At 45.3% G+C, this 23,419-nt stretch overlaps 1 protein-coding gene across 2 annotated transcripts; it reads right to left on the minus strand.

Moving 5' to 3' along the window:
- Positions 1-612: 612 nt before the first annotated feature.
- HCST (hematopoietic cell signal transducer) lies at positions 613-17,458 on the minus strand. Of its 2 annotated transcripts, none has more exons than XM_081203645.1 (4): positions 17,234-17,431; positions 7,946-7,969; positions 4,804-4,941; positions 613-1,381 (listed from the first exon to the last, which is right to left on the minus strand). In XM_081203645.1, the coding sequence occupies exons 1-4, from the start codon at positions 17,271-17,273 to the stop codon at positions 1,338-1,340; spliced, it is 246 nt and encodes an 81-aa protein (XP_081059771.1). In that variant the 5' UTR covers positions 17,274-17,431; the 3' UTR covers positions 613-1,337. The 2 variants fall into 2 exon arrangements, with proteins under 2 accessions (XP_081059771.1, XP_081059772.1); XM_081203646.1 differs by having other exon boundaries at positions 1,244-1,378; positions 17,234-17,458.
- Positions 17,459-23,419: the final 5,961 nt, after the last annotated feature.

Genomic DNA, 23,419 nt, shown 5'->3' on the forward strand with positions numbered 1-23,419 from the left:
CACTGCAATTCCACATCCCAAATTTGTTGGCGGATAATTGCTTTGGCTTCCTCATAACCTACAGCTATAAGAGCCTGTGAGGGAAACCCCAAGCCTCTTAGCTTTTCCTGCAGTGTAGCTTTCCATTTGGATTGGTAGGAATCCAGTAGGGTTAAGGGTGCCAACCCAACAGGGTAAAAGATAAGTTTTAACCAATAATGGAGCTTCAGAATCCATATCCGAGTGCTAACAGGGATTTGCCCGACCTCCAGGCAGACAGCTTCCAGTTAGTTGCATTTGTACATGGGATAGGGGAGCAAGTATCAAGTCAGTTTATATTTCACACAAAACCAGCCATTATATTACAAGGTCTAGAAATCATCTCCTTTAGGCCACGTTTACTGGTTCTATTGTCTGTTAACTAACAATTCTTTAATTACAGATAGGTAGCCGTGTTGGTCTGCCATAGTCAAAATAAAAAAAATTCCTTCCAGTAGCACCTTAAAGACCAACTAAGTTAGTTCTTGGTATGAGCTTTCATGTGCATGCACACAAAATTAATATTAATTAATTAATATTAATTCTTTAATTGTAAAAGCAGCAAGGATTTTTTCCCTTTTTAATTAGCAGGTTGGGTTGGGTTCCATCAGTGACTGATTCCATCATTTCTTCCCTCACCTCAACCTATTATGTCAGTGCCAGTAAATACGGTGGTACAGCATGAGACTCTTAATCTCAGGGTTGTGCGTTCGAGCCCCACATTGGGCTAACGATTCCTGCATTTCAGGGGTTTGGACTAGAGGATCCTTGTGGCCCCTTCCAACTCTACAATTCTATGATTCAATTATTATATTTACGCTTTATGAAACAATACACAAACTGAAATGCAGCCATTTTTCGAAATTCATACTTCTTTGCAATACAAAGCTCCAGCCACATTATGGGTTGTTTTCAACTAACTTTTACTTAAAGAGGGCCAACTGAAATAAATGACGATGGCTAACTTAGGCCTATTAATTTTAACAGGTCTCCTCTGAGCGATGTTTAGTTGAAGACAGCTCAGTATGTACAAAAACACATATATAAAGCTTGGATAAAAAGGCTTTTGCTAGTGATAAAAAATATACAAAAAATCACTGTATCAGTGGAAATTCACAACAAAATGCACATCAACAGATGGAGCTAAATTCTGCCCATTAAGAGACACAACACCAAAGCCCTCGCACACCCAAAATGTCAGGTTTCAGCCCACCCAACACAAAGCGGACCTCCCCCCCTGCCAGCGAATGTATTGTAGAGTTGCTGATTTTGGTCATGTCTACTGGATACTTGTGGTGAGATCCAAATGGGAAGGAGTGTCATTTATTCATTCCAATCACGTTCACATAACTGTGCATTTCTCCTGGAGAAAAATGGAAAGATTCACAATTAGGCCGGATATGGGGGCTAAGTTTGCACAGAGAGTTCAATGGTTTGCATAGCGGGCACAGCCAAGGAGCTACCCTCCCTGAAAATGATGTATAGATGGCATCTAACTCTATTCAAATTACCAAAAATGTACAAAAAGAAAGTAAGTAAGTGTTGGAAATGTAAACAACAGAAGGGACAATTTTTCATATGTGGTGGGATTGCAAAATTGTGAAGAAATATTGGGAAATGAATTATAATGAAATGAAGAAGATGTTTAAAATAACCTTTGTTTAAAAAAACAAAACCCAGAACCTTTCCTACTAGGTATTACAGGAGTGGATTGACTAAGATCACTAAAGTATCTATTTATGTATGCAACTATGGCCGCATGAATATTATTAGCACAACATTGGAAAGAAGAAGGTGTCCCAGTTAAAGAAGATTGGCAAGTTAAATTAATGGCAAAAATGACAATGAAACTCAGAGGAAGAGACAATAACGAATTTAAGGAAGAACGGGAGGAGTTTGTTGCATATATTCAGAAGCAATGTACTCAGTTTAATACATTAGCAGCGTTTTAAAACTACTTGTAATTTGCTGTATTTTTCGCTCTATAAGACTCACTTTTTCCCTCCTAAAAAGTAAGGGGAAATGTGTGTGCATCTTATGGAGCGAATGCAGGCTGCGCAGCTATCCCAGAAGCCAGAAAAGCGAGAGGGATTGCTGCTTTCACTGCGCAGCGATACCTCTTGCTGTTCTGGCTTCTGAGATTCAGAATAATTTTTTTCTTGTTTTCCTCCTCCAAAAACTAGGTGTGTCTTGTGGTCTGGTGCGTCTTATAGAGTGAAAAATATGGTACTTTTGAATGGACAATAAGTAATTCAATGGTTTATAACTTTACAATGGACATGCAGTATGTTGATAAACAATGGAACCAAGGAAGGGGCTAGGGGGAAGTCATTTTGTTTTGCTTTGTTTCGATATGATATTGTTATTGTTTTATCTTTGTTATTTTTGGGAAATTAATAAAATGTTATATAAAAAAAGGAGCTACCCTCCCTACAATGGCATTGCTGCTGCTTACCTGGGGAGGTAAACCGGAAAGGTAAAACACCACTGCCTGGAAAAGACCCTGATGTTGGGAAAGATGGAAAGCACAAGGAGAAGGGGACGACAGAAGGCGAGATGGCTGGACAGTGTTCTCAAAGATACAAACATGAGTCTGACCAAACTGCAGGAGGCAGTGGAAGACAGAAGTGCCTGGCGTGCTCTGGTCCACGGGGTGACGAAGAGTCGGACACGACTAAACGACTAAACAACATCAAACCACTACTGCCAATGGATCCTGCACTCTCACCAGGGAACCCACCTCTGTCTTGTGCTGCATCGTCCCATCCCTATCCAGGAAAGCAGCAGAGAGGGGTGGCCCATTCCATTTCGCCACCTGAGGCAAAATAGAAGGGTGCTCCCCTACACATGCCACCCGCCATCATTGCCACCCCCACCCAAGCCTTGCTAACCAGGGTCGCACAGCTGCAGCTTCTGGGTTCCGGCAAGATCTTGCAGGGCTTCTGTACAGTGGTACCTCGGGTTACAGATGCTTCAGGTTACAGACTCTGCTAACCCAGAAATAGTGCCTTGGCTTAAGAACTTTGCTTCAGGATGAGAACAGAAATCGTGTTCCAGCATCGCGGTGGCAGCGGGAGGCCCCATTAGCTAAAGTGGTGCTTCAGGTTAAAAACAGTTTCAGGTTAAGAACAGACCTCCAGAATGAATTAAGTTCTTAACCCAAGGTACCACTGTATACGGAAGCAGGGGACCATTTTGTCCTTTGCCTCAGGCAACAAATTGTCCTATGCCAGCCCCACTAGGCCTTACCAGGGAGAGTGCAGGGTTGCAGCTTTCAGTGGCAGCCCTGCATCTCTCATAACCTCTGCCCTGGAGCTTACTGGGAAATGATATATAATGAAATGAAAAGGATGTTTAAAATAAACTTTGTAAAAAACAACAACAACCCAGAAGGTTTTCTTTTGGGAATTATAGGGACAGAACTACCTAAAATGTATAGAAACTTATTCATGTATGCTACTATAGCAACAAGAATGTTACTTGCCCCAAAATGAAAAGAAGCAGAAGTCCCAGCAAAGGAAGAATGAATACAAAAACTTATGGAATATGCAGAAATGGCGAAACTTACCGGAAGAATAAAAAATCAAGATAACCCTTTTTTTAACAAAAGAATGGAAATGGTTTATTTACAGATAAATTATAAACAGATAAAAACATGGACAGGATTATTGTAATAACCTGCAGTTTGATAAGAGCATATATTTAAAGAAGACAAATAAATGAGTAAATTAAGTTAATTTGGATATGCCGAAGATATTAAAAACAAATTTAAGGAACCACAGAAAAAGGGGGAAGGAAGTCAAGTTTTGAAATGTCAAAATGATTGTAAAATTAGTGAAATGTATAAACTTAAAATGTATAAATAAAAGAAAAAATGTGAATAACTTCTGCCCTGTATCTATCCTACCCATTTTTGGGGGAGTGTGTGTTAATTATTAGCACTTTCAGTCAGACCTTTTATGAAAGCCAGCAGGGTGTAGAGGTTAGAGCAAAGGACTAGGACCTGGGAGACCAAGGTTTAAATTCCCACTTAGCCATGGAACTCAGTGGCCGACCTTAGTGTAGTCATAATCTCTCAGCCTAACCTATTTCACGAAGTTATTGTTAGGGGAAAATGAAAGGAGGTGCTAAGTCTGCTAACCTTGAACTCCTTGGCTGAAAAGTGGGAGGTCAATCAATAAAAATTACTCTACCGCAGAACAGGCTTCAGAAACCACCTGTGGGACGCTAAGGGCTATGAATCTGCCCTTCTTCCAAACAGTGGCAGAGCATATGCCCGCGCTCCCAGGGGGCAGGGTGCACTCCTGAGGGGGGCAGGGCACACCCCTGAGGGGGGTGGGATGCGGAGGGTGCCCACCCAGGTGCAGGATAGCCGCTCAGGTGTACGGAGTGGCGCGCACACCCTGCAGCCAGGGGCGGAGCAAGCCACCCATGGGGGCAGAGCAAGCCGCCGATGGCGGACATTTGGCGCACCACCCGCCCATGACTCCAAAGCATCCCCCAAGCTGTCAAAACAAAGGGAAAGAGGGGGAATGCCACCAGCAAAATGGCGCAGCTCCCCCTTCCCCCAATGGCTTGGGGTAGGCTCAGGAGTCACTGGCGGTGCACCAAATGCCACCCCCCTCAACAAAGACACCCAGGGCGGTCCGCCCCACCACACCCCCTTCCTCCGCCCCTTCTTCCAAAGAGCCGTTCCTTCAAATTGGCACAGTTCTCCAGAACAGATCCCACCATTTCACTTGTCTTGCTTCTCACAGGAGACCAGCTTGAGTGTGCCTCACTTACCAGAGTCACTGTTTTTGCTGCCCTTTGGACGTATGCAGTAATAGACAGGGATGAGGAAGAGCAAGGTGAGAGCAACATCTCCGGCCACAATGGCAATCATGATGCCTGTGGTGATGTGGTAGCAGTCTTCATAATGCCCTGGATGTGAGAAGAAAGAACCAGTCATGGACGCTATCAGCTTCTCTTCTCCCATTCGAGTCAAGGCAGCAGCAGAATGCAGTGACCCCAGATCACAACCAGAGGGCACTGCGTCACCATTTGTCGTCAAGTTGTCCCTCTTCTTGAGAATCAGGTTTATGCACAATTACCCTCCTTCCGTGCTTTCCAGGCACAGTCTGTGCTTAAAAGCTCCGTGTCTGAGCACTCTTTATTTTATTCTTTTCCCTCCACAGCTTTCCCCGCAAAATCCCACTCTTTACTGCTGAATCGGAGCGAACAGTAATCTGCAGAAAACCTGAATTGGCGTTTGTTGTGCTTCAGTTTTAAAGAGCGGGTTTTTGTGGGGAGGACTCCAGAATGGGTGGGGTGGGGTGGGGAGAATGCTCAGACACAGAGCTTTAAAATGCAGAGCTGTGCCTGGAAAGTGTGGCACAAAAAATAAGTGTGGATAAGCCCTAAGATCTGAGGGGACTCATTAGATGGGCAGCTCAGTTGGTAGAGCATGAGACTCTTAATCTCAAGGTCATGGGTTCAAGACTCACACTGGGCAAAGGATTCCTGCATTGCAGGGGGTTGGACTAGATTACCCTTGTGGTCCCTTCACTACAGTTCCATGATTCTGATTCGGATCAGGCCAAAAGCCCAATTAGCCTAGCAATCTCTTCTCACAGTGACCAGTCCAATCTCAATGGAAAAGCATGATAACCCTTTCCCACTTGCAAATGTGAATACAATAGCCCTCCCCTATTCATGATCTCCAGGTTACATGGCATCAGAACAGGCTTCCTCAACCTCGGCCCTCCAGATGTTTTTGGCCTACAACTCCCATGATCCCTAGCTAGCAGGACCAGTGGTCAGGGATGATGGGAATTGTAGTCTCAAAACATCTGGAGGGCCAAGGTTGAGGAAGCCTGTATCAGAGGCTATGAGTGGACCTCATGAGGAAGGAGACCTAGACCAAGCATTTTCACAAGAGTTTTAATTCAAATTTCACCTAATTTTTTCCCCTTTAGCCCCCTGCCCCCTTGTAAGAAGAGGTCACTTTGTCAAACATCTGCTTCGCCATTTTTATAGTGGAGGCCCCTGTCCCACACAATGCCCCCAAACAAAATTAGGTGAGGGTATTGTGAGGGGTGGGCCACAAAATGCCTGCCACAGGTATGAATAGTGAACCCTCACAAGAAATTGTTGATGAATCCTTCCACCACCAAAAACAACAAAATTCAACAAAATGCCTCGACCCCAATTTCACCACCTGCAAACAGGGTGCAGAATTGGGGTGGAGTCTTTTTTGCTCAGCCCCAAAGAATGATTAGGAAAGCGGCAAGTAATTTCACATCAGAGTTGTCCTCTGTCTTGTAAAGGGAAATTTCAGCAAAGCAACAATACCGAAAAGATTGGTATGTGGGTGCCGGAGGAAAAAGTAACACCTGCTGAAATAAAAGTTATTTACATCTGCTAATGATCTATCCACTGTTCATCTGGACACACACACACACCATATAGCTCAGTTGTAGAGCATCTGCTTTGCATGCAGAAGGTCCCAGGTTCAAACCCTGCCATCTCTGCCACCCTGCCAGTACGTTTCCGAGCACAATTCAAAGTGCTGGTGCTGACCTTTAAAGCCCTAAACGGCCTCGGCCCAGTATACCTGAAGGAGCGTCTCCACCCCCATTGTTCTGCCCGGACGCTGAGGTCCAGCGCCGAGGGCCTTCTGGCGGTTCCCTCATTGCGAGAAGCAAAGCTACAGGGAACCAGGCAGAGGGCCTTTTCGGTAGTGGCGCCCGCCCTGTGGAACGCCCTCCCATCAGATGTCAAAACGATAAACAACTACCTGACATTCAGAAGACATCTTAAGGCAGCCCTATTCAGGGAAGTTTTTAATGTATGATATTTTAGTGTTTTTTGGTTTCTATGGAAGCCGCCCAGAGTGGCTGGGGAAACCCAGCCAGATGGGCGGGGTACAAATAATAAATTATTATTATTATTATCTCCAGGTAGGACTGGGGGAGACCACCTGTCTAAAACCACAGGGAGCCGCTATCAGTCAGTGTTGATGGTACTCAACTAGAAGGAGTAATACTTTGATTTGGTATAAGGCAGCTTCCTTTGCATAAAGTTAAAGGTAAAGGGACCACTGACCATTAGGTCCAGTCGTGACCGTCTGGAGTTGCAGCGCTCATCTCGCTTTTCTGGTCAAGGGAGCCAGCGTACACCTTCCGGGTCATGTGGCCAGCAGGACTAAGCCGTTTCTGGCAAACCAGAGCAGCGCACGGAAAAGCCGTTTACCTTCCCACCAGAGCGGTACCTATTTATCTACTTGCACTTTGACGCGCTTTCAAACTGCTAGGTTGGCAGGAGCAGGGACCGAACAATGGGAGCTCACCCCATCGTGGGGATTCGAACCGCTGACCTTCTGATCGGCAAGTCCTAGGCTCTGTGATTTAACCCACAGCGCCACCCACGTCCCATTTCCTTTGCATAGCCGTGCATAAATACAGATGTCAGACTGTAGCTCCCTCCCTAACCTCTGACAGTACGCAATGGGATGCATTTAGACTAACATGTGCCCATGAAGGCGAGTTCTCTTCTGGGTGGGCAGCCTCCCTCGTACTTCCCCCAGATTTTAAGAACACGGATGCCTTAATCAGACTACTGTATCACAACAAGGAGCTGGTGCCTAGAGGGAGAGGGGAAACCCAGTGAGTCTTGCTTTGGTGTGGCACCTGACGAAGAGCTCCTCGGTCTTTGCTCAAAGGCAAAGTCGGGTGAACCTTCCCAGCTCGAAAGCATTGACTCAAAGGCCAATTCCCCAGGGGTACAGGTTGAGTTTGGGGTGGGGAAACCCAGTGGTTTCGAAGGCCCAAGTGCACTTGTTGTTTCTCACACGCTTGGCTGCATAGCTGTTTCCATATGTGTGAATCACTCGTAGAAAACAAAGCCGTCCTTCCGGACCCCGTGATGATCTGCTGAAATCTCTTACCTGTTGTCCCAGTGGCGGCGCTTGCTGAAAAGTATAGAGGGAAAGAAAACAACGCTGTCACTCCAGAGGTATAACAATCCCTTCTCACAAGGCAAGCCTTCTTTCCATCTGCCAGGGGCGGGGAACCACATGTGGCCTCCAAGCCCCTCTGTCAGGCCCTCGGAACTCTCCCAAGGCCATGCACCACTCCCAGCCATGCCCAAAAGCAAAAGAAGAGCCTACTGGATCAGCTCAACATCACATCTAGTCCCAAATCTTGTTCTCAAAGTGGTCAGCCACTGCAAGCAAGACCCAAACATAATAATAATAATAATAATAATAATAATAATAATAATAATAATAATAATAATAATAATTTATTTATTTATACCCCACCCATCTGGCCGGGCCTCCCCAGCCACCCTGGGCGGTTTCCAACAAAGTATTAAAATACAGTGGTCTGTTTAACGGTAGTCTCGTAATCAGGTGAACCGGGTTCGCTTCCCCTCTCCTCCACATGCAGCTGCTGGGTGACCTTGGGCCAGTCACACTTCTTTGAAGTCTCTCAGCCCCACTCACCTCACAGAGTGTTTGTTGTGGGGGAGGAAGGGAAAGGAGATTGTTAGCCGCTTTGAGACTCCTGAAGGGGAGTGAAAGGCGGGATATCAAATCCAAACTCTTCTTCTTCTAAAGAGGGCTGCCTTCAGATGTCCTCTGAAAGTCTGGTAGTTGTTCTTTGAAATCTGGTGGGAGGGTGTTCCACATGGCAGGTACCACTACCGAGAAGGCCCTCTGCCTGGTCCCCTGTAACTTGGCTTTTTGCAGTGAGGGAACCGCCAGAAGGCCCTCGGCACTGGACCTCAGTGTCCGGGCAGAACAATGGGGGTGGAGACGCTCTCCTCCTGTGGTTCCCAGGAGCTGGTATTCAGAGCCTTTACTGCTTCTGACCAATAGCCTTCTACTCCATAATCCTGTTTTAAAGTCATCCAAGTTGGTGGCCACCACTAGGGTGAGTTCCCGAGTTCAACTAGGCACTGTATGAAGAAATACTTTATTGTGCTGCCCTGAATCTTCCTCAAACGTTCAGCTTCATTGGAGTTCCCTGAATTTTAGTGTTGGAACTCCTCTTTGCTGGCCCTGCTTTCAGTGTTTTTGCCTGGCTGGAACGTGTCCTTGAACTCTGACCTTGCCCTTTGCTTGTGTGGATGGCAGAGAAAGAGGGGGGTGTGACTCACAAAATGCATTTTGCTGCCCGTGTCAAATAACAAAATAGCTGCCCCCACTCTCCCCATTTCAGTTGCCCAGAATGGCTGTTGAATCTTTCCCCAAAGCCGGAGCCAGACTAGTTCACAGGGCACGGGCGAGGGCCACGTGGCACCCACAGAGCTGGCCTCCAGCCCCTCGCTCCTGCTCCCCGCCCTCCACATTTGCTGCCTGAGGCAGCTGCCTCCCTCTTGGTAACAACAGGGCCAGCTGTGCCTGAAGGAGTTCTCTGTGCACTGCAAACTTGCTTCTCGTAAGAAGGGAGTGGCTTCCTAACTTGCAACTACTGTCGCATTTTCCGACCCAACATAGATAGCCTGATAAGCATAGAACAAAGCCATAATGGCCTTAACTGTTCTGCTGTTTTAATGGGCTTGTTTATTATGTATTTTAATTATGGATGTTTTAATGTTGTTTTGCTATATATTTTAATTTATTGGTAGTTGTGTTTTTATTTTGTTTTTTGTTTTCGTTTTATTCCTGGTATTTTGCTGTTGACTTTTATTTGTTTCTGAACTTCCTTGGTACATCTTCAAATGGAATAACAACAACAACAACAACAACAACAACAACAACAACAACAACAACAACAACAACAACAATATGTTCCTTTCAACTTTTTCTGGAGAGGAGGAAGCCTGTTAGCCTTTCCCCAATCAATATCAAGTTGCAACCAGTTCCTCTGGTCCCACACAACTCGAGGGATTAAACTTGTATAGCCTATCAGCTGTTATTTTAGATAATTGTATTTTAAACACATTTTACTATTTATGCTTTTTATGTTTTAGCTTGTCAGCCACCTTCAGAAAGCTTTTTATCAGAAGCATTTTGGAAAAATTCCTTTATGCTCTTAGGCTTTCGGTAATATTATGCTGCCTTGCCAGCTTTAAAGGGTAAATTAACCACGGAAAGTGAGATGGGGGAAGAAGCCAATTATACTGCCCTGAGCTTTTTGGACAACACTTATATAATTCAAGAATTACTTGTGTGATCCCATTTTGACCCTGCCATACACCACCCAGAGAACTTTTATTGAAGGGCACTCTGATCATCACTTTTACCATTCTTAGGGTAAACTCTCCATTTAAAGGGGAGAATATGTGCCTAGATGGATAGGCACCAATCACCTCTGAGGAAGAGAGAGGGGAGGCTGGCTCACAGTCTGTTGTTAAAAAGATATTTATGAGCATCACGTTTGTGTAAAGGAGTGTCACTTCTAAAGGACATTTAAAAATAGAATAAAACAAAATGGTGGCAACCAAGGGTGGAACTACAGACAGGGGAAAAAACGCTATTAAAAAGTCAGAAACTAAATTGTTAGAACGAAAGGGGGGGAAACCTATGTAAAAACACTATAGAAATGTTTTGTGCTCTCTGGTGCCATCTGGTGTTGCGTGTTTATAACACAATCAAATCGCTGTTTTTTGACTAATGTAGCTGAGTCCATTATTACTATTATTATTATTATTATTATTATTATTATTATTATTATTAATTGAATTTATATACCACCTGATATTATTGGTTAATGGAACAGGATCTGTCTGTGGGGAGGTTTGATACAGTCTCTGTGTAGTAGCTAAGAGACTGATGCTGAGATCCAGCACATTAATTTGGGATTCAGCCTGAACTTAATAGGGTCCAAGCTGTGTACATACCATGCATTTCAAACACATTTAACAGGCAGCCCTGTTTCGGGAAGCTTTTAATGTTTGATGTATTATAGTATCTTAATATTCTTTTGGAAGCCGCCCAGAGTGGCTGGGGAAGCCCAGCCAGATGGGCGGGGTATAAATAATAAATTATTATTATTATTATTATTATTATTAAGCACACGATCTCCTCCAAAGAATCCTGGGAACTATGTAGCTTGTCCTTCACAGAGCTGCAATTCCCAGCACTCTTAACAAACTAGAGTTCCCAGAATTTGGAGGGGGGCATGTGTTTTAAATATACGGTGTTTACGCAGACCTACGTGTGACTCATAGGATAGCACTGTCTGTAAGTGCGAAATCAGGAACGCCTAGACGCAGACCTTCCAAAACAGTAGTGAAATAGGTTGCTGCAGCAAAAATAACATGAAGTCTCGTGGCAGTTTAGAAACTAACAGGTTCATAATAGCTTGAAAGTTTGTATCAAAACTTAAATGTTTGTTGTTAAGGTGTCACAAGATTGCCTGGGGACTGGTTCTATCATACGCAGAGTAGACCCACTGTAACTAATGGACAAGTTATCAGAGTCTACTGATTTAAATGGGCTTGCTTTCGAGTGTGACTAACGTTGGGTATTACCCTATGTTGTTTTTGCCAGTTTAAAACTTGAGTTTGCTAGATGGTTTTCAGAACACTACTTTTCATCAACATCAACATCAGTATTTGAGGGGAAGCGGGGAAAGGGTTAATAATAATTCCTGGCCTACCTTAGAGGTCTGTTGCAAGAAGGTTTGCGGAGAGAGTGTAAGACAATTTGAATAATTGTATATATTCAAAGGAAAAATGTGTGACTTTCACAATAAGCAATTTGAATGAACTGTCATGAAAATAAACAAGGTTGGCTTTATTTTGGGTATACCCAGCGTGGTGTGGTACATTGGGATGAAACAAGGATAGAAGGATCTGTCATTTTGGGTCTCCCAGTTTCTCATTTTTCTAATCTTAATGTTGGTTCTTCACATTTCTGCAGAGATTTGCATCTCTCTCTCTCTATTTATATATAATTTTATTGCAAAATTACCCCATTTTATGTAGTTTTGACACATGTACACATTTTTGCAAAGCAATATATATATATACACACACACACACACACACACACACACATTTTTGTATATTATTTTCAAATATATATTCACTTGGGGGCACACTTTCTCCTCATCAATGCATTTTGCAAAGATGATTTGGTTGGAGAACGGCATTGCAAAATTCGGAGAAGCGCAAATTTCAAAGGGTGGCTGTGTTTCAGTTCCCCCATTGTTTCTGAAAGTGCAAATGTGACAAAGTTGGCTATAAATGTGAACTGAATCAAATTTCTCCCCATCCCTTTGAAAGAGACTGGATTCACATCCCCATTCAGCTATGAAGCTCCATGCCTGCCCTACAGCCAGTCATTGTCGCTAAGGCTCTGTTGAAAACAAAATGGGTAGTAACCTCATGCATCGCTTCCCTGAAGGAAAAGCAGGGTACAGCTGCAAGTAGTTAATTTCTATGCAATGATGGGGAAGCACTTTCAGATTGAGGCCTGCATTCCCTCTTGGGCATCCTTCTGGGGTCTGCATATCATTGGCTGGCAAGGCCAAAGGCAAAAAAGAAATGGTCAGAGTAACAGATATATATTTCATAGAATCATAGAGTTGGAAGGAACCCTGAGGACTGACTAGTCAAACCCCTTGCAATGCAGGAATATGCAGCTGCCAGGGACCGAACCGGCAATGCTGGCATTATCTGTGGGATGTAATCCACTGGGAGCAGTCAAATACAACATTCCTTGTTTTCCTAGAGTGGGCATGCAAGGGGATGTTTGATCCAGCCGGTCGAAACTTCCTGTTTCCTCCTGGGCTGGAACATCCTTCCTTTTGCATGTGACTAGAGGTGGGCGTTACCTTACCTGCCCAGGTAACAAAAGGTATGCTGCCACTCTCTTTTTCACTTTTTTTGTCATTGGACCAGCTAGAAATGCTAGCTTCCCAGCTAGCAGAAGCACTGGGATTAACCCCCCATATGGGGTAGATCCACATGTACATATTTGTAACAAAGTCTGCCTTCAGGGATCCAACTGTGAACTGATGTGAGTAAACAACTTTTACTGACTTTAAATAAGATTGCCATGCCTTTATTCTTTTTAAGAGGGATAAAAGGGAACTTACCAGGAACATACAATTTAATACTGATCTGTATGATAGTGAGAGGCTTACACAAGCCTGCAACCAGCTAGCTGCTGTGTGTTAGAAGGGGAATGTAAACTCTGCTGAGTAAAGGAACTTGGTAATGCAAATTAGGAAGGATATTGATAAACAATATATCCTCTCCTGCCACCCTGAATATTCCCACATTACCAGTACCATGCTCCAACCAACTGAGCTATCCATGGTAGGGGTCCATGCAGGCCACCAAGTGAGAAGCATCACCACAATTCTGGGTCTTTGACAAGATCATTGAACAGGACAAGTGAGGGGGACAACCTAGGCAGAGAGGATGGGGCCTGGAGAAGAGGTCTCACCTGTGGAGACTCCTGAGGCTCAGGTAAAGAGGCCCAGAGTGCTGCATTTTGCCCCTGAGCTTGAGGTTCCTAGCCTCTATTTATTTTGTGGAATGAGGGCAAGCTGTGAATTCTGGGGACTAGATGCATTGAAGGAAAGGGAGAGGTTATCTGGGACACTAGACTGTGTGAAGGCTGAAAGAGCGGTGGTTACAGTGCATATAGTTTTCCTGTCAGCTGCTGCGACTTCCTCTTGCCACACCATCTTGCATTCCCACCCCCTTTCCTCCCACCGGACACACACAAATACAGACTCCGCTAGCAGTTTCAGTTCCTCCAACACATGGGCAAACCCCCCGTCACACTCGGCAAAGAACAGCTTTGAGAAGGGGACCCTCTCCCCCTACGTAAGACAGACCCACAACCCCCTTAGCTTAACCTCAGCTTTGCACAGCTAAATCGGCACAAAGCCGAAGGCACATGACATCACCGGCGCCACCCATAACAGCAACATGACTTTATGCATGTTGCATGGGTGTTCAAAGCCGTTTGCATGCACGGTCTCAAGACAGTAGCAATTTGGGTGTTGGCTTTAGGCTGAGGAGATGGGGGTTATAATAATAATAATAATAATAATTTATTATTTATACCCCGCCCATCTGGCTAGGTTTCCCCAGCCACTTTGGGCGGCTTCCAACTGAATATTAAAAACAATACAGTATTAGACATTAAAAACATCCCTAAAGAGGGCTGCCTTCAGTTGTCTTTTAAAAGTAAAATAGTTTATTATTATTATTATTATTATTATTATTATTATTATTATTATTATTATTATCATTATCCCCACTCATCCACAAGGCATACTGTGTGACGAAGACTAAGCGGGAACTGCAACAAAATGCTGCAGCATGGGGAGCTCCTTTTTCATGGCTGGCACCCTGGCCTTTTTCCAGGTAGTCCGTTCCATTCTCCCATTGCACTAGCTTCCCATTGGTTCCCCACTTCTCTAGAACAGCCACGGAGCATGCTCAGTCCTCAGTAGGGGGTGGGGAGGAAGGCTCCTCTTACGGTTTCTCTCCTTTTTTGTACTTCTGCAAACCTTGGGATTCCCCTGAAGAAGCTACTTCCCTCTTTGACATAGCTAGCACTGTTTCAGCTACATAAGGACAAGCCCTTGCTGAAACAAGATCCCTCTTAAACTATGGCTCCATACACACCACACATTTATATCCCATTTAAAACACACTCCCTGCCTAAAGAATCCTGGGAATGGTAGTTTGCCCCTCACCAAGCAGAAATCCCTAGCAGCCTTAAAAAACTACAGTTCCCAGGATTCTTTGGACCGGGGACAGGGGGTGCTTTAAATGTGTATGTTTATATGATATTTCCTTAATCCTGATAACACTAGTGTAAAGTTGCCTCAGGTTACATACACTTCAGGTTACATACGCTTCAGGTTACAGACTCCGCTAACCCAGAAATAGTGCTTCAGGTTAAGAACTTTGCTTCAGGATGAGAACAGAAATTGTGCAGTGGCAGCAGGAGGCCACATTAGCTAAAGTGGTGCTTCAGGTTAAGAACAGTTTCAGGTTAAGAACAGACCTCCAGAACGAATTAAGTACTTAACCTGAGGTACCACTGTACTTGGGAGTGGCAGGGGAGAGGCTGAAGCTGATAGAAGCAGCTTGGTTAAGGTCACCTCATGAGTAAAGGGCTGAGCTGAGATGTAAGCTAATGCACTCTCAAACCACTAGAAGACAGCTAGCCGAATCCCACACAAAGAGTTTGGTTATAGCCCTGAGGGATGGTTCAGTCAGTAGAGCATGAGACACTTAATCTCAGGGACATGGGTTCAAGCCCCATGTTGGGTGGAAGATTCCTGCATTGCAGGAGGTTGGACTAGATGATCCTCGAGGTCCCTTCCAACTCGACAATAGTATGATTCTGTGTCAGGGTGCCCTTCCTCTCTATTTATTAACTCAAATTGGCACTATTATAGGTGCCCCATAATACCCGTTCCACATTGGTAAAAAGTGTGGCAGCACCTAGACATTGGAACTCCCTGCCTCTTGAGATTAAGCAGGTGCCTTCGCTGTACTCTTTTCGACACCTACTAAAACCATTCCTGTTGAGACAAGCCTACCCTGATGCTTAGAAAGTCAAGGTCATTTCAATCTGTTTTAGTATTCCAACTTCCGTATGTTTTAAGGTAGGGCTGCCATTTTTTCTTGATTTTACTGTTTCATCTTTTGGAAACCATTTTGAGATGATAGACAGATAAAACTTTATTCGCATTAGCCAATGGCCATAGCAACAGTAAAACATTACAGTATACACAGAAAAGGAAATTTGATATAAGAGCACAATTTAAAGTCCTGAATCTGCCGTCAGATTCCTTATTCTGATTGCCCCTGCGTTGAACCTAGCAACTATCGTGCGGTGTATAAATTTTATGAAATAAACAAATAGGTTCTAGCACCAATTCATGAATGATCATATTTTTTTCAGAATCAATTATCATTAAAAACAATCCGCCAAATATCTTGTTGGAGCACAAGAAGTAAACAGTGGGCAAAGCCATCAGCCGCATCACACATGGCTACCTTACACTGAGTTAGTTCATTTAACCCCTATACTGCCTACTCTGACTTACAGATGCTCTCCGTGGTCTCAGACAGAGAAGTTTTTTTCAAGATATTTCAGGTGCTTCTTTTTAGTAATTTTTATTTGTAAGCTTCTTAACAACACAACAAGGAAAGTAATCAGAGGAAAAGAAAGGGATGCGGAACATGTTTTTTTCAATGTCCATCACAATATCAGAGCTTTACAGGTGAACAATCTGAACCAAGTTTGGAATAAAGATAAGTCTCCCCTTGTCCTATTTGGCCACACCCCTGTCTTTCTTTTAGATTTACCCCTTCTTTGGTTGAGCCCTGGTTGAGAAGGCTGAGTCAGGATGGAGGACTTAAACCAGTGAATCTCTAGCTGAGTTAGGATGCAGGACTTTGGCTAGCATAGCCCTGGCTTTGCCCAGCTGGAGATCTCCACTTTCCAAACTTCACTCATCCCAAGGTATATTGGGTTTGGATTGCTCCCTAAGTATGTACTGAGCCACTGAGCTATGGTCCTACCTGTTCAAGGCAGTACAGTGGTACCTCAGGTTAAGTAGTTCCGGAGGTCCGTTCTTAACCTGAAACTGCTCTCAACCTGAAGCACCACTTTAGCTAACGGGGCCTCCTGCTGCTACCATGCTGCCGGAGCACGATTTCTGTTCTCATCCAGAAGCAAAGTTCTTAACCTGAGGTATTATTTCTGGGTTAGAGGAGTCTGTAACCTGAAGCGTATGTAACCTGAAGCGTATGTAACCCGAGGTACCACTGTATAGAGAGAGTGACGTTCATGAGCTGAGTCTCCAACAAGCATCAAACCAGATGAAGGGACTATTTTAGCCAAGCTTATAGAGCAGGGGTCAGCAAACATTTTCAGCAGGGGGCCAGTCCACTGTCCCTCAGACCTTGCGGGGGCGGACGGACTATATTTTGAAGGGGGGGAAATGAACAAATTCCTATGCCCCACAAATAACCCAGAGACGCATTTTAAATAAAAGCACACATTCTACTCATGTAAAAACACCAGACAGGCCCCACAAATAACCCAGAGATGCATTTTAAATAAAAGGGCACATTCTACTCATGTAAAAACACGCTGATTCCCAGATTGTCCGCGAGCCAGATTTAGAAGGTGATTGGGCCCCGGGCCTCAGTTTGCCTACTCAATAGAGCTACAGGAAGCCTGGAAGCACATATGTACAAACTCCAACCATTTAAAAAAAATATTTCCAAAGACACTCACCAGCAAGCAGGGAGAAAATGCAAACAGTAAAGCCCCACATGGTCTTTCTGAGACTGGTCTCCGGACTGCACAACCAGATATGAGGTTCTTTTTTTAAAAAGGGTAAAAAATGAGTTACCTCATCCTCTGATGCTTGAGCAGGATGTGGGATGGCCCATGGAGAATCATGAGACCTGAGTTGCACGAAGCCAAAGAGCAGGCAATCCCTGCCATCTGTGTTGCTGCATCCCACTGACTTCCCCAAAGCCACAAGTCTCTGTCTTCAGCTGGCTCCGGGGTGGCTGCATGCGGCAGATGAAAGGAGAGCGCCGCAAACTGGGTTGCCAACTTTCCAGCTGAACTCTGTGGCTCTGGCTTTCGCAGCAGCAGCTGGATCTGCAGGCTCCTCTGTAAAATAGGTTTGCCTGCTGATTTCTGCAGGTTTCGCTGTGATGAGGGACTCAAGAGGAGCTTTTTTTTCCTGGTCAGTTGGCACCCCTATCTGTAAATAATATTTATTCAAACTAACAAACAAACATGCATTCTCTGCCCGTCTCCAGCAGACACATATACCAAAACTGTGAATTAAGTCTTCCTCTTCTCTTGTTTCTCCTACTGTCAAAATGTAAAATATATTGCTCATTGGTGGCGAGAGGTGGTTTTTTATATACATTAAAAAAATATTATTTATTAAATTTCTAAACCATTCTTCATCTGAAGATCACAGGGCAGTTTACAACATAAAAAAACCACAAATATATATATCATGATAACAAACAAAAACAATAAGTGCCCCCTCCCCAGTTTAAAAGGCCATCAATTGTTTAATTAATTGTTTCATTATCTCTCCCACCCTCTGGGGGCCATGTTTGACAAGGTTGCCCAACTGTCAATCACTGGCTGTCACAATGATGTCAGGCAACCAGCTTTTGCCCACACAAACAGTGTCCATGCAAGAGAGCCAGTGTGGTGTAGTGCAGTGTTTCCCAACCTTTTTTGGGCAAAGGCACACTTGTTTGATGAAAAAAATCTCGAGGCACACCACCATTACAGCCCCGTGACGTCAGCGCGCAGCGTCACGCCGGGAGGGACGCACGAAAGTGTAAGTTTCAATTTTTTCCCCTCCCCCTTGCCGGGGAACCTCCAAGCTTTGGGGGTGGGGGGGAGGAGGCAGCAAAGCGAGGCAGGAAGGAGAGCGCGGCTTGGCTGGGTGAGCTTTGGCAGGGAATGAGAGCCGCGAGGCGGGCGCTGCGGACGGAGGCGCTGCCCGCCGAGCTCGCAGGCAGCCAGGCAGGCAGACGGCGAGAGCCCCGCGCTGGGCGGCCTCTCCTCGCCGCCGCCACCCCGCCTCTCGCCGCCCGACTCGCCCGCCTCCCTCCAGGCAACATCTCGCGGCACACCAGGCAACATCTCACGGCACACTAGTGTGCCGCGGAACAGTGGTTGGGAAACACTGGTGTAGTGGTTAAGAGCGGTAGTCTCGTAATCTGGGGAACCGGGTTCGCGTCTCCGCTCCTCCACATGCAGCTGCTGGGTGAGCTTGGGCCAGTCACACTTCTTTGAAGTCTCTCAGCCCCACTCACCTCTCAGAGTGTTTGTTGTGGGGGAGGGGGGGAAAAAACAGTGTCCATGCAAAATCATGCATAAGAGCCATCAGTAATTAGGTCCATTGGCCGGAGGTTTCCCATCTGTACTGTAGGCAGTACAAAGCCATCATGACCTTGATAGCCTTATCTGTGGTTTTATCTAATCCCCTTTTTAAAACGGCTTAAATTGGTGCCCCCTCAGCTAACCTACTGCCCTTCTATATCCAGAGAGCATTTCTGTCCTGTTGCCATTGATGAGCTGAGATTCTCTCTATTTAGTCTATGAAACGCTCTTCATTAAAATCAGTTCCAGAATGGGGTTGTTATTTCTTAACTTTTATATTCGCAGAGAAGCCTATCAAGACAAGTCGTGATAACTGGGTGCTACCTCCAGTAGGAAGGGAGTACACTTTGGAGTATGAGTTTCTGGAACCACAATATCATGGGAAGGTTTGCCTGCTGAACAGCAGCCTGAAGGGGGAGAAGGCAGAGGGTCTCCACCTGCAGCCGATCAGCCTTCAAGGACTCAAAGGAGAAGGTTCTGATGAGAACCAGCTGACTTCAGCCTCGGCCCAGTATACCTGAAGGAGCATCTCCACCCCCATCGTTCTGCCCAGACACCGGGGTCTTCTGGCAGTTCCTTCACTGTGAGATGTGAGGTTACAGTGAACCAGGCAGAGGGCCTTCTTGATGGTGGCGCCCGCCCTGTGGAACGCCCTCCCATCAGATGTCAAGGAAATAAACAACTCTCTGACTTTTAGAAGACATCTGAAAGCAGCCCTGTTTTTAATATGTGATGTTTTATTCTGTTTTTAATCTGTTGCAGCCACCCACAGTGGCTAGGGAAATATTTATTTATTTATTTATTTATTTGTTTGTTTGTTTATTTATTTATTTATTATATTCTTAAGCAGAGCTTCCAGCCTCAGTCAGATGCTGGAAGCACCGCTTGTCATTCCTGACCTTGCTGTTTCCTCCTCCTCCTCCTCCTCCTCTTCTTCTTCTTCTTCTTCTTCTTCTTCTTCTTCTTCTTCTTCTTCTTCTTCTTCTTCTTATCATTATCATTATTAAAGATTTTCTTGTTTTACAGAAGTGTAATGTCCCTCTATTTTTTCCATGTAACATTTTTACAAATCCATTTCATTTGTTGAGACATTAGGGGGAGAGGGGGGAAAAAAGAAGGGGTGGAAGGAGGGAAGATGGGTGGGGGTGGGGTCGGGTGGCGATGTTTCTGTTATGCTTAATGTATGTAGGGTTTGGTGTCAGCTTGTGCTGTTCACTTGTGTTCCTTTGGTGGTGAGAGAGGTTGGGGTTGGCCTAGGGTGTGGTTGTTTGTTTGTGATTGGCTGTGGTGATCTTTGTTTTTGTGTGTGAGTGGGGTGGGTGGGTGTTTGGTTTCCTGTTCAACTTGATCATTGGATTCCTTGACCTCTGGACTGTCCGACCATGCTGGGACTGCTGTTTGCCCAACCTGACTCTGGATATTGACTCTGCCTCAGGCAAGTACACCTCCAAGACTCTCATGGCTGGCTGGCCTCCCACTACCCTGAGCTCTGCTCCTTGTGTGCTCAGCACAGGACGATGACACACAACTGGAGTGTGTGCTGTAGCACTTGTGGGCTTCCCAGAGGCATCTGGCTGACCACTACGGCAACAGAATGATGGACTGTACATCTCTTTGGCCTGATCTATCAGGGCTCTTATGTTCTTAACACTGCTCAACTTGGCTTTTGTAAGCAGATTGTGGAAGGGTGTTTAGCCTCTGACACTGTCTGCCAGGGGTTTCCCACCTCAATTCCCTTCTGTTCATTCCAACAAGGGCTTGGCGAGGAGAAATTCCCAATAGATGGTGCGCCATCTGAGCTGCAGAGGGGAACATTGCTGAAACTTATTCAAGCACCAAGCTAGCTAGTTTAGGAAAACCCGACATGAATCAGCTTGCTGCCCTCCACCAGTTCAGAGACCCTAAACTTTCAGGAGTTTGACAAGTCAAGAGATGAGTGCTGGGTTTCTGTTTCTGTCATCGTTCCTCCTCCACCTTCCCAAATGTGAGGAACTGCAAAGCCCTTCGGTTGTTTATGGCTGCCTCCTACCCCTCCATTTCCTCCCTCTTCTCTGAGTAATGAGGTGAGAGACCACCAGAGTCACCCACAGCCCCTCGCTGTTCCCATTTCCTGTTCACGTCGCCAAGTGACACATCACTTCCCCTTGTTTTCAATGCATGCTATAATTACCGCTTCTATAAAATGCAACTTTTTAAAGTGAGGGCAAATCAGTCTGTCCAAGGCAGTTCATGTGGTGTAGACTAGAGTGGGGCTTTCTAGTGTGGCGCAACCAAGGCCATAAAAATGGTGGGCATGGACAGTTGGGACAGCAAATAAGCCTGGGAGAAGGTTCTCAAACCTGGACTGTCCTTCAGGAGAATGAGGTGATTCTGATGAAGAGGGCAAGTGGTAGAAAGTACTGTACCCCTGGGCACCTGCCTATAACCTTGAAATTATTGTCTGTCGTACTGCTGCATGTGTAGGTCAGGCCTAAGTCAGGAAAGAACTCTGTTAAGTGAGAACGGTGCCATGTCATATCTCAGAGGCATTGTTTGTTGTTTAGTCATGTCCAACTCTTCATGACCCAGTGGACCAGAGCATGGCAGGCACTCCTGTCTTCCACTGCCTCCCACAGTTTGATCAAACTCTTGCTGGTAGCTTTGAGAACACTGTCCAACCATCTCTTCCTCTGTCGTCCCCTTCTCCTTGTGCCTTCAGTGCCTTTCTCAGAGACATATTAACCCTCCAAAACAGTATAAAATAATTGGTGCATCATTCTATCTTCTGAAAATATAAACAAACAAACTGTCCCATAATACATTTGTTAATCTTTAAGATGTCACAAGATGGTTATTTTTGGTACAACAGACTAATGTGGCTACCCCACTCAAAATCCCACTGTTTGTGTCTAACAATTAGAAAATACAGGAACATTTAATGAAGCAGTTGTCAGCATCATGGGTTTATAGGCAACTTGAGAACAGAGATGGGGAAATCTGAGGTCCTTAAGATCTTGCTGGACTACAACGCCTATCAACCCCAGCCACTGGACACAATATAAGAAGACCTCTGTGGATAAGGTTCTCTGGTTCTCATCTGGTTCATCTGGTTCTCATACTGGCCAACCAGAGGTCAACTGGAAGCCTGAAAGCAGGTCCTGGGTGAAACAGCACCTTTCCCCACTTCTTTTCAGGGCCTTCCTCTTCCAACAAGCCTTTCATGCGCCTTAACTGCCCCAGTTTTGCCCTCACAGCTTCTGACTTGAAACCAGGCATCCTGATTTCAAGGCTTTGTTTCCCTCCCTCACAGCACTGCACTGGCAGCAAGTGAAATCACAGAAGCCACATGGGGCCTGACTCTCCAAAGTAGGTGGTTTGGATCTGATCCTCACCCATCCTGCCTCTCTGCCCCTCAAAACATGGCAGCCAGCTCCAAGCTTGGTGGTGCGGTCTGATGTTATTCACCAAGGTGCCACTGGGAGCCATAGGCAGAGAGACTGAGAGAGAGGCTTAAAGGGCCGCGGTGCAGATTGGAAACAGCAGCGGTGGTGGTTGAGTCTACAGCAGCTTGTGGGATCGGGGAGAGGTCTAGGGTCCCACCCAGTAACATGTGAAGTGATGAAGGAGTGGCAGTAGCAGCTTTAGGCATGTACAGATTGGGCGCACATGTATCCCCCCTCCCATCCTGCTTTTTCCAGAACCAAAAATACCTTGCATTCCTCAGATGAAAATATCCCAACTTTCATCTGAAAAGTTTTGGAGGGTATGGCCTTCCAAGCAGAGACTGTGGCTAAATATTTTGCTGCTGCATGTGAAACTTGGGCCAGGGACTCATTTTACAAACTTAGAATTTTGTTCTATACACCTGGCATTTTGCATTGCGATACAGTTATTAGCAATTCTGCCTTTACGTTTCTCTATCTTGTTTCGTTTGGTACTGTTCTGTATATCTGTGCAAAGTTCCCTTTTTTTTGTGGAACAGTAGTCATTGACCATATTCAAGAGATGGGTTGCTTGGGCAGAGATCTTCCCCAGTCGGAATTGCGTTGAGACGTTTTTATCGTTTGTGTGTTTGCTGCCCTGGCCCCCTTTGGGAGGAAGGAGTGGGCTGTAAATTTAATAAACAATCATAAATAAGTGTTCGAGAAAGGCACTGGACGGAGCTGGAATTTCTCTGTACACATCTGCCTAGGGGATTTTTACTTCAACTCCCTAGACCAAGGGCACATTCACAGGAATATACTGAGAACAGCCAGCATTCCCAGCACCACATTCTCTCTCTCTCTCTCTCTCTCTCTCTCTCTCTCACACACACACACACACACACACACACACACACACACTCCCTGGAATGATGCTCAGCCCAGGATACTGCAAATGGACGCCAGAAAGTAAGCCTGGGTGTCTACAGACCTGCTGCTGCTGCCAGTGGCAAAAGGGCTGAGGGAAAAGAAGCCTTGTTGTCACAACTGCTAACAGCGAGCCTAGCCCCTGACTGAGCTGTTGGGGAAATTTATCTCCCCACCCCGAATAAATTCTGTGAAATTCCCGCTGACCAACAGGGCTGAGAGTTTTGAG

The sequence above is a fragment of the Podarcis bocagei genome (genome assembly GCF_964188305.1).
Source record: "Podarcis bocagei genome assembly, chromosome: 7".
Taxonomy (NCBI): Eukaryota; Metazoa; Chordata; class Lepidosauria; order Squamata; family Lacertidae; genus Podarcis; species Podarcis bocagei.

Excerpts from the sequence above, each read along its gene's own strand:
- HCST (XM_081203645.1), bottom strand. The coding sequence starts at position 17,273 with ATGTGGGGCTTTACTGTTTGCATTTTCTCCCTGCTTGCTG. Across the intron at positions 4,942-7,945 it reads CGCCGCCACTGGGACAACAG|GGCATTATGAAGACTGCTAC; the intron begins GTAAGAGATTTC and ends TCTCACATCCAG. Across the intron at positions 1,382-4,803 it reads CAGCAAAAACAGTGACTCTG|GAGAAATGCACAGTTATGTG; the intron begins GTAAGTGAGGCA and ends ATTTTTCTCCAG.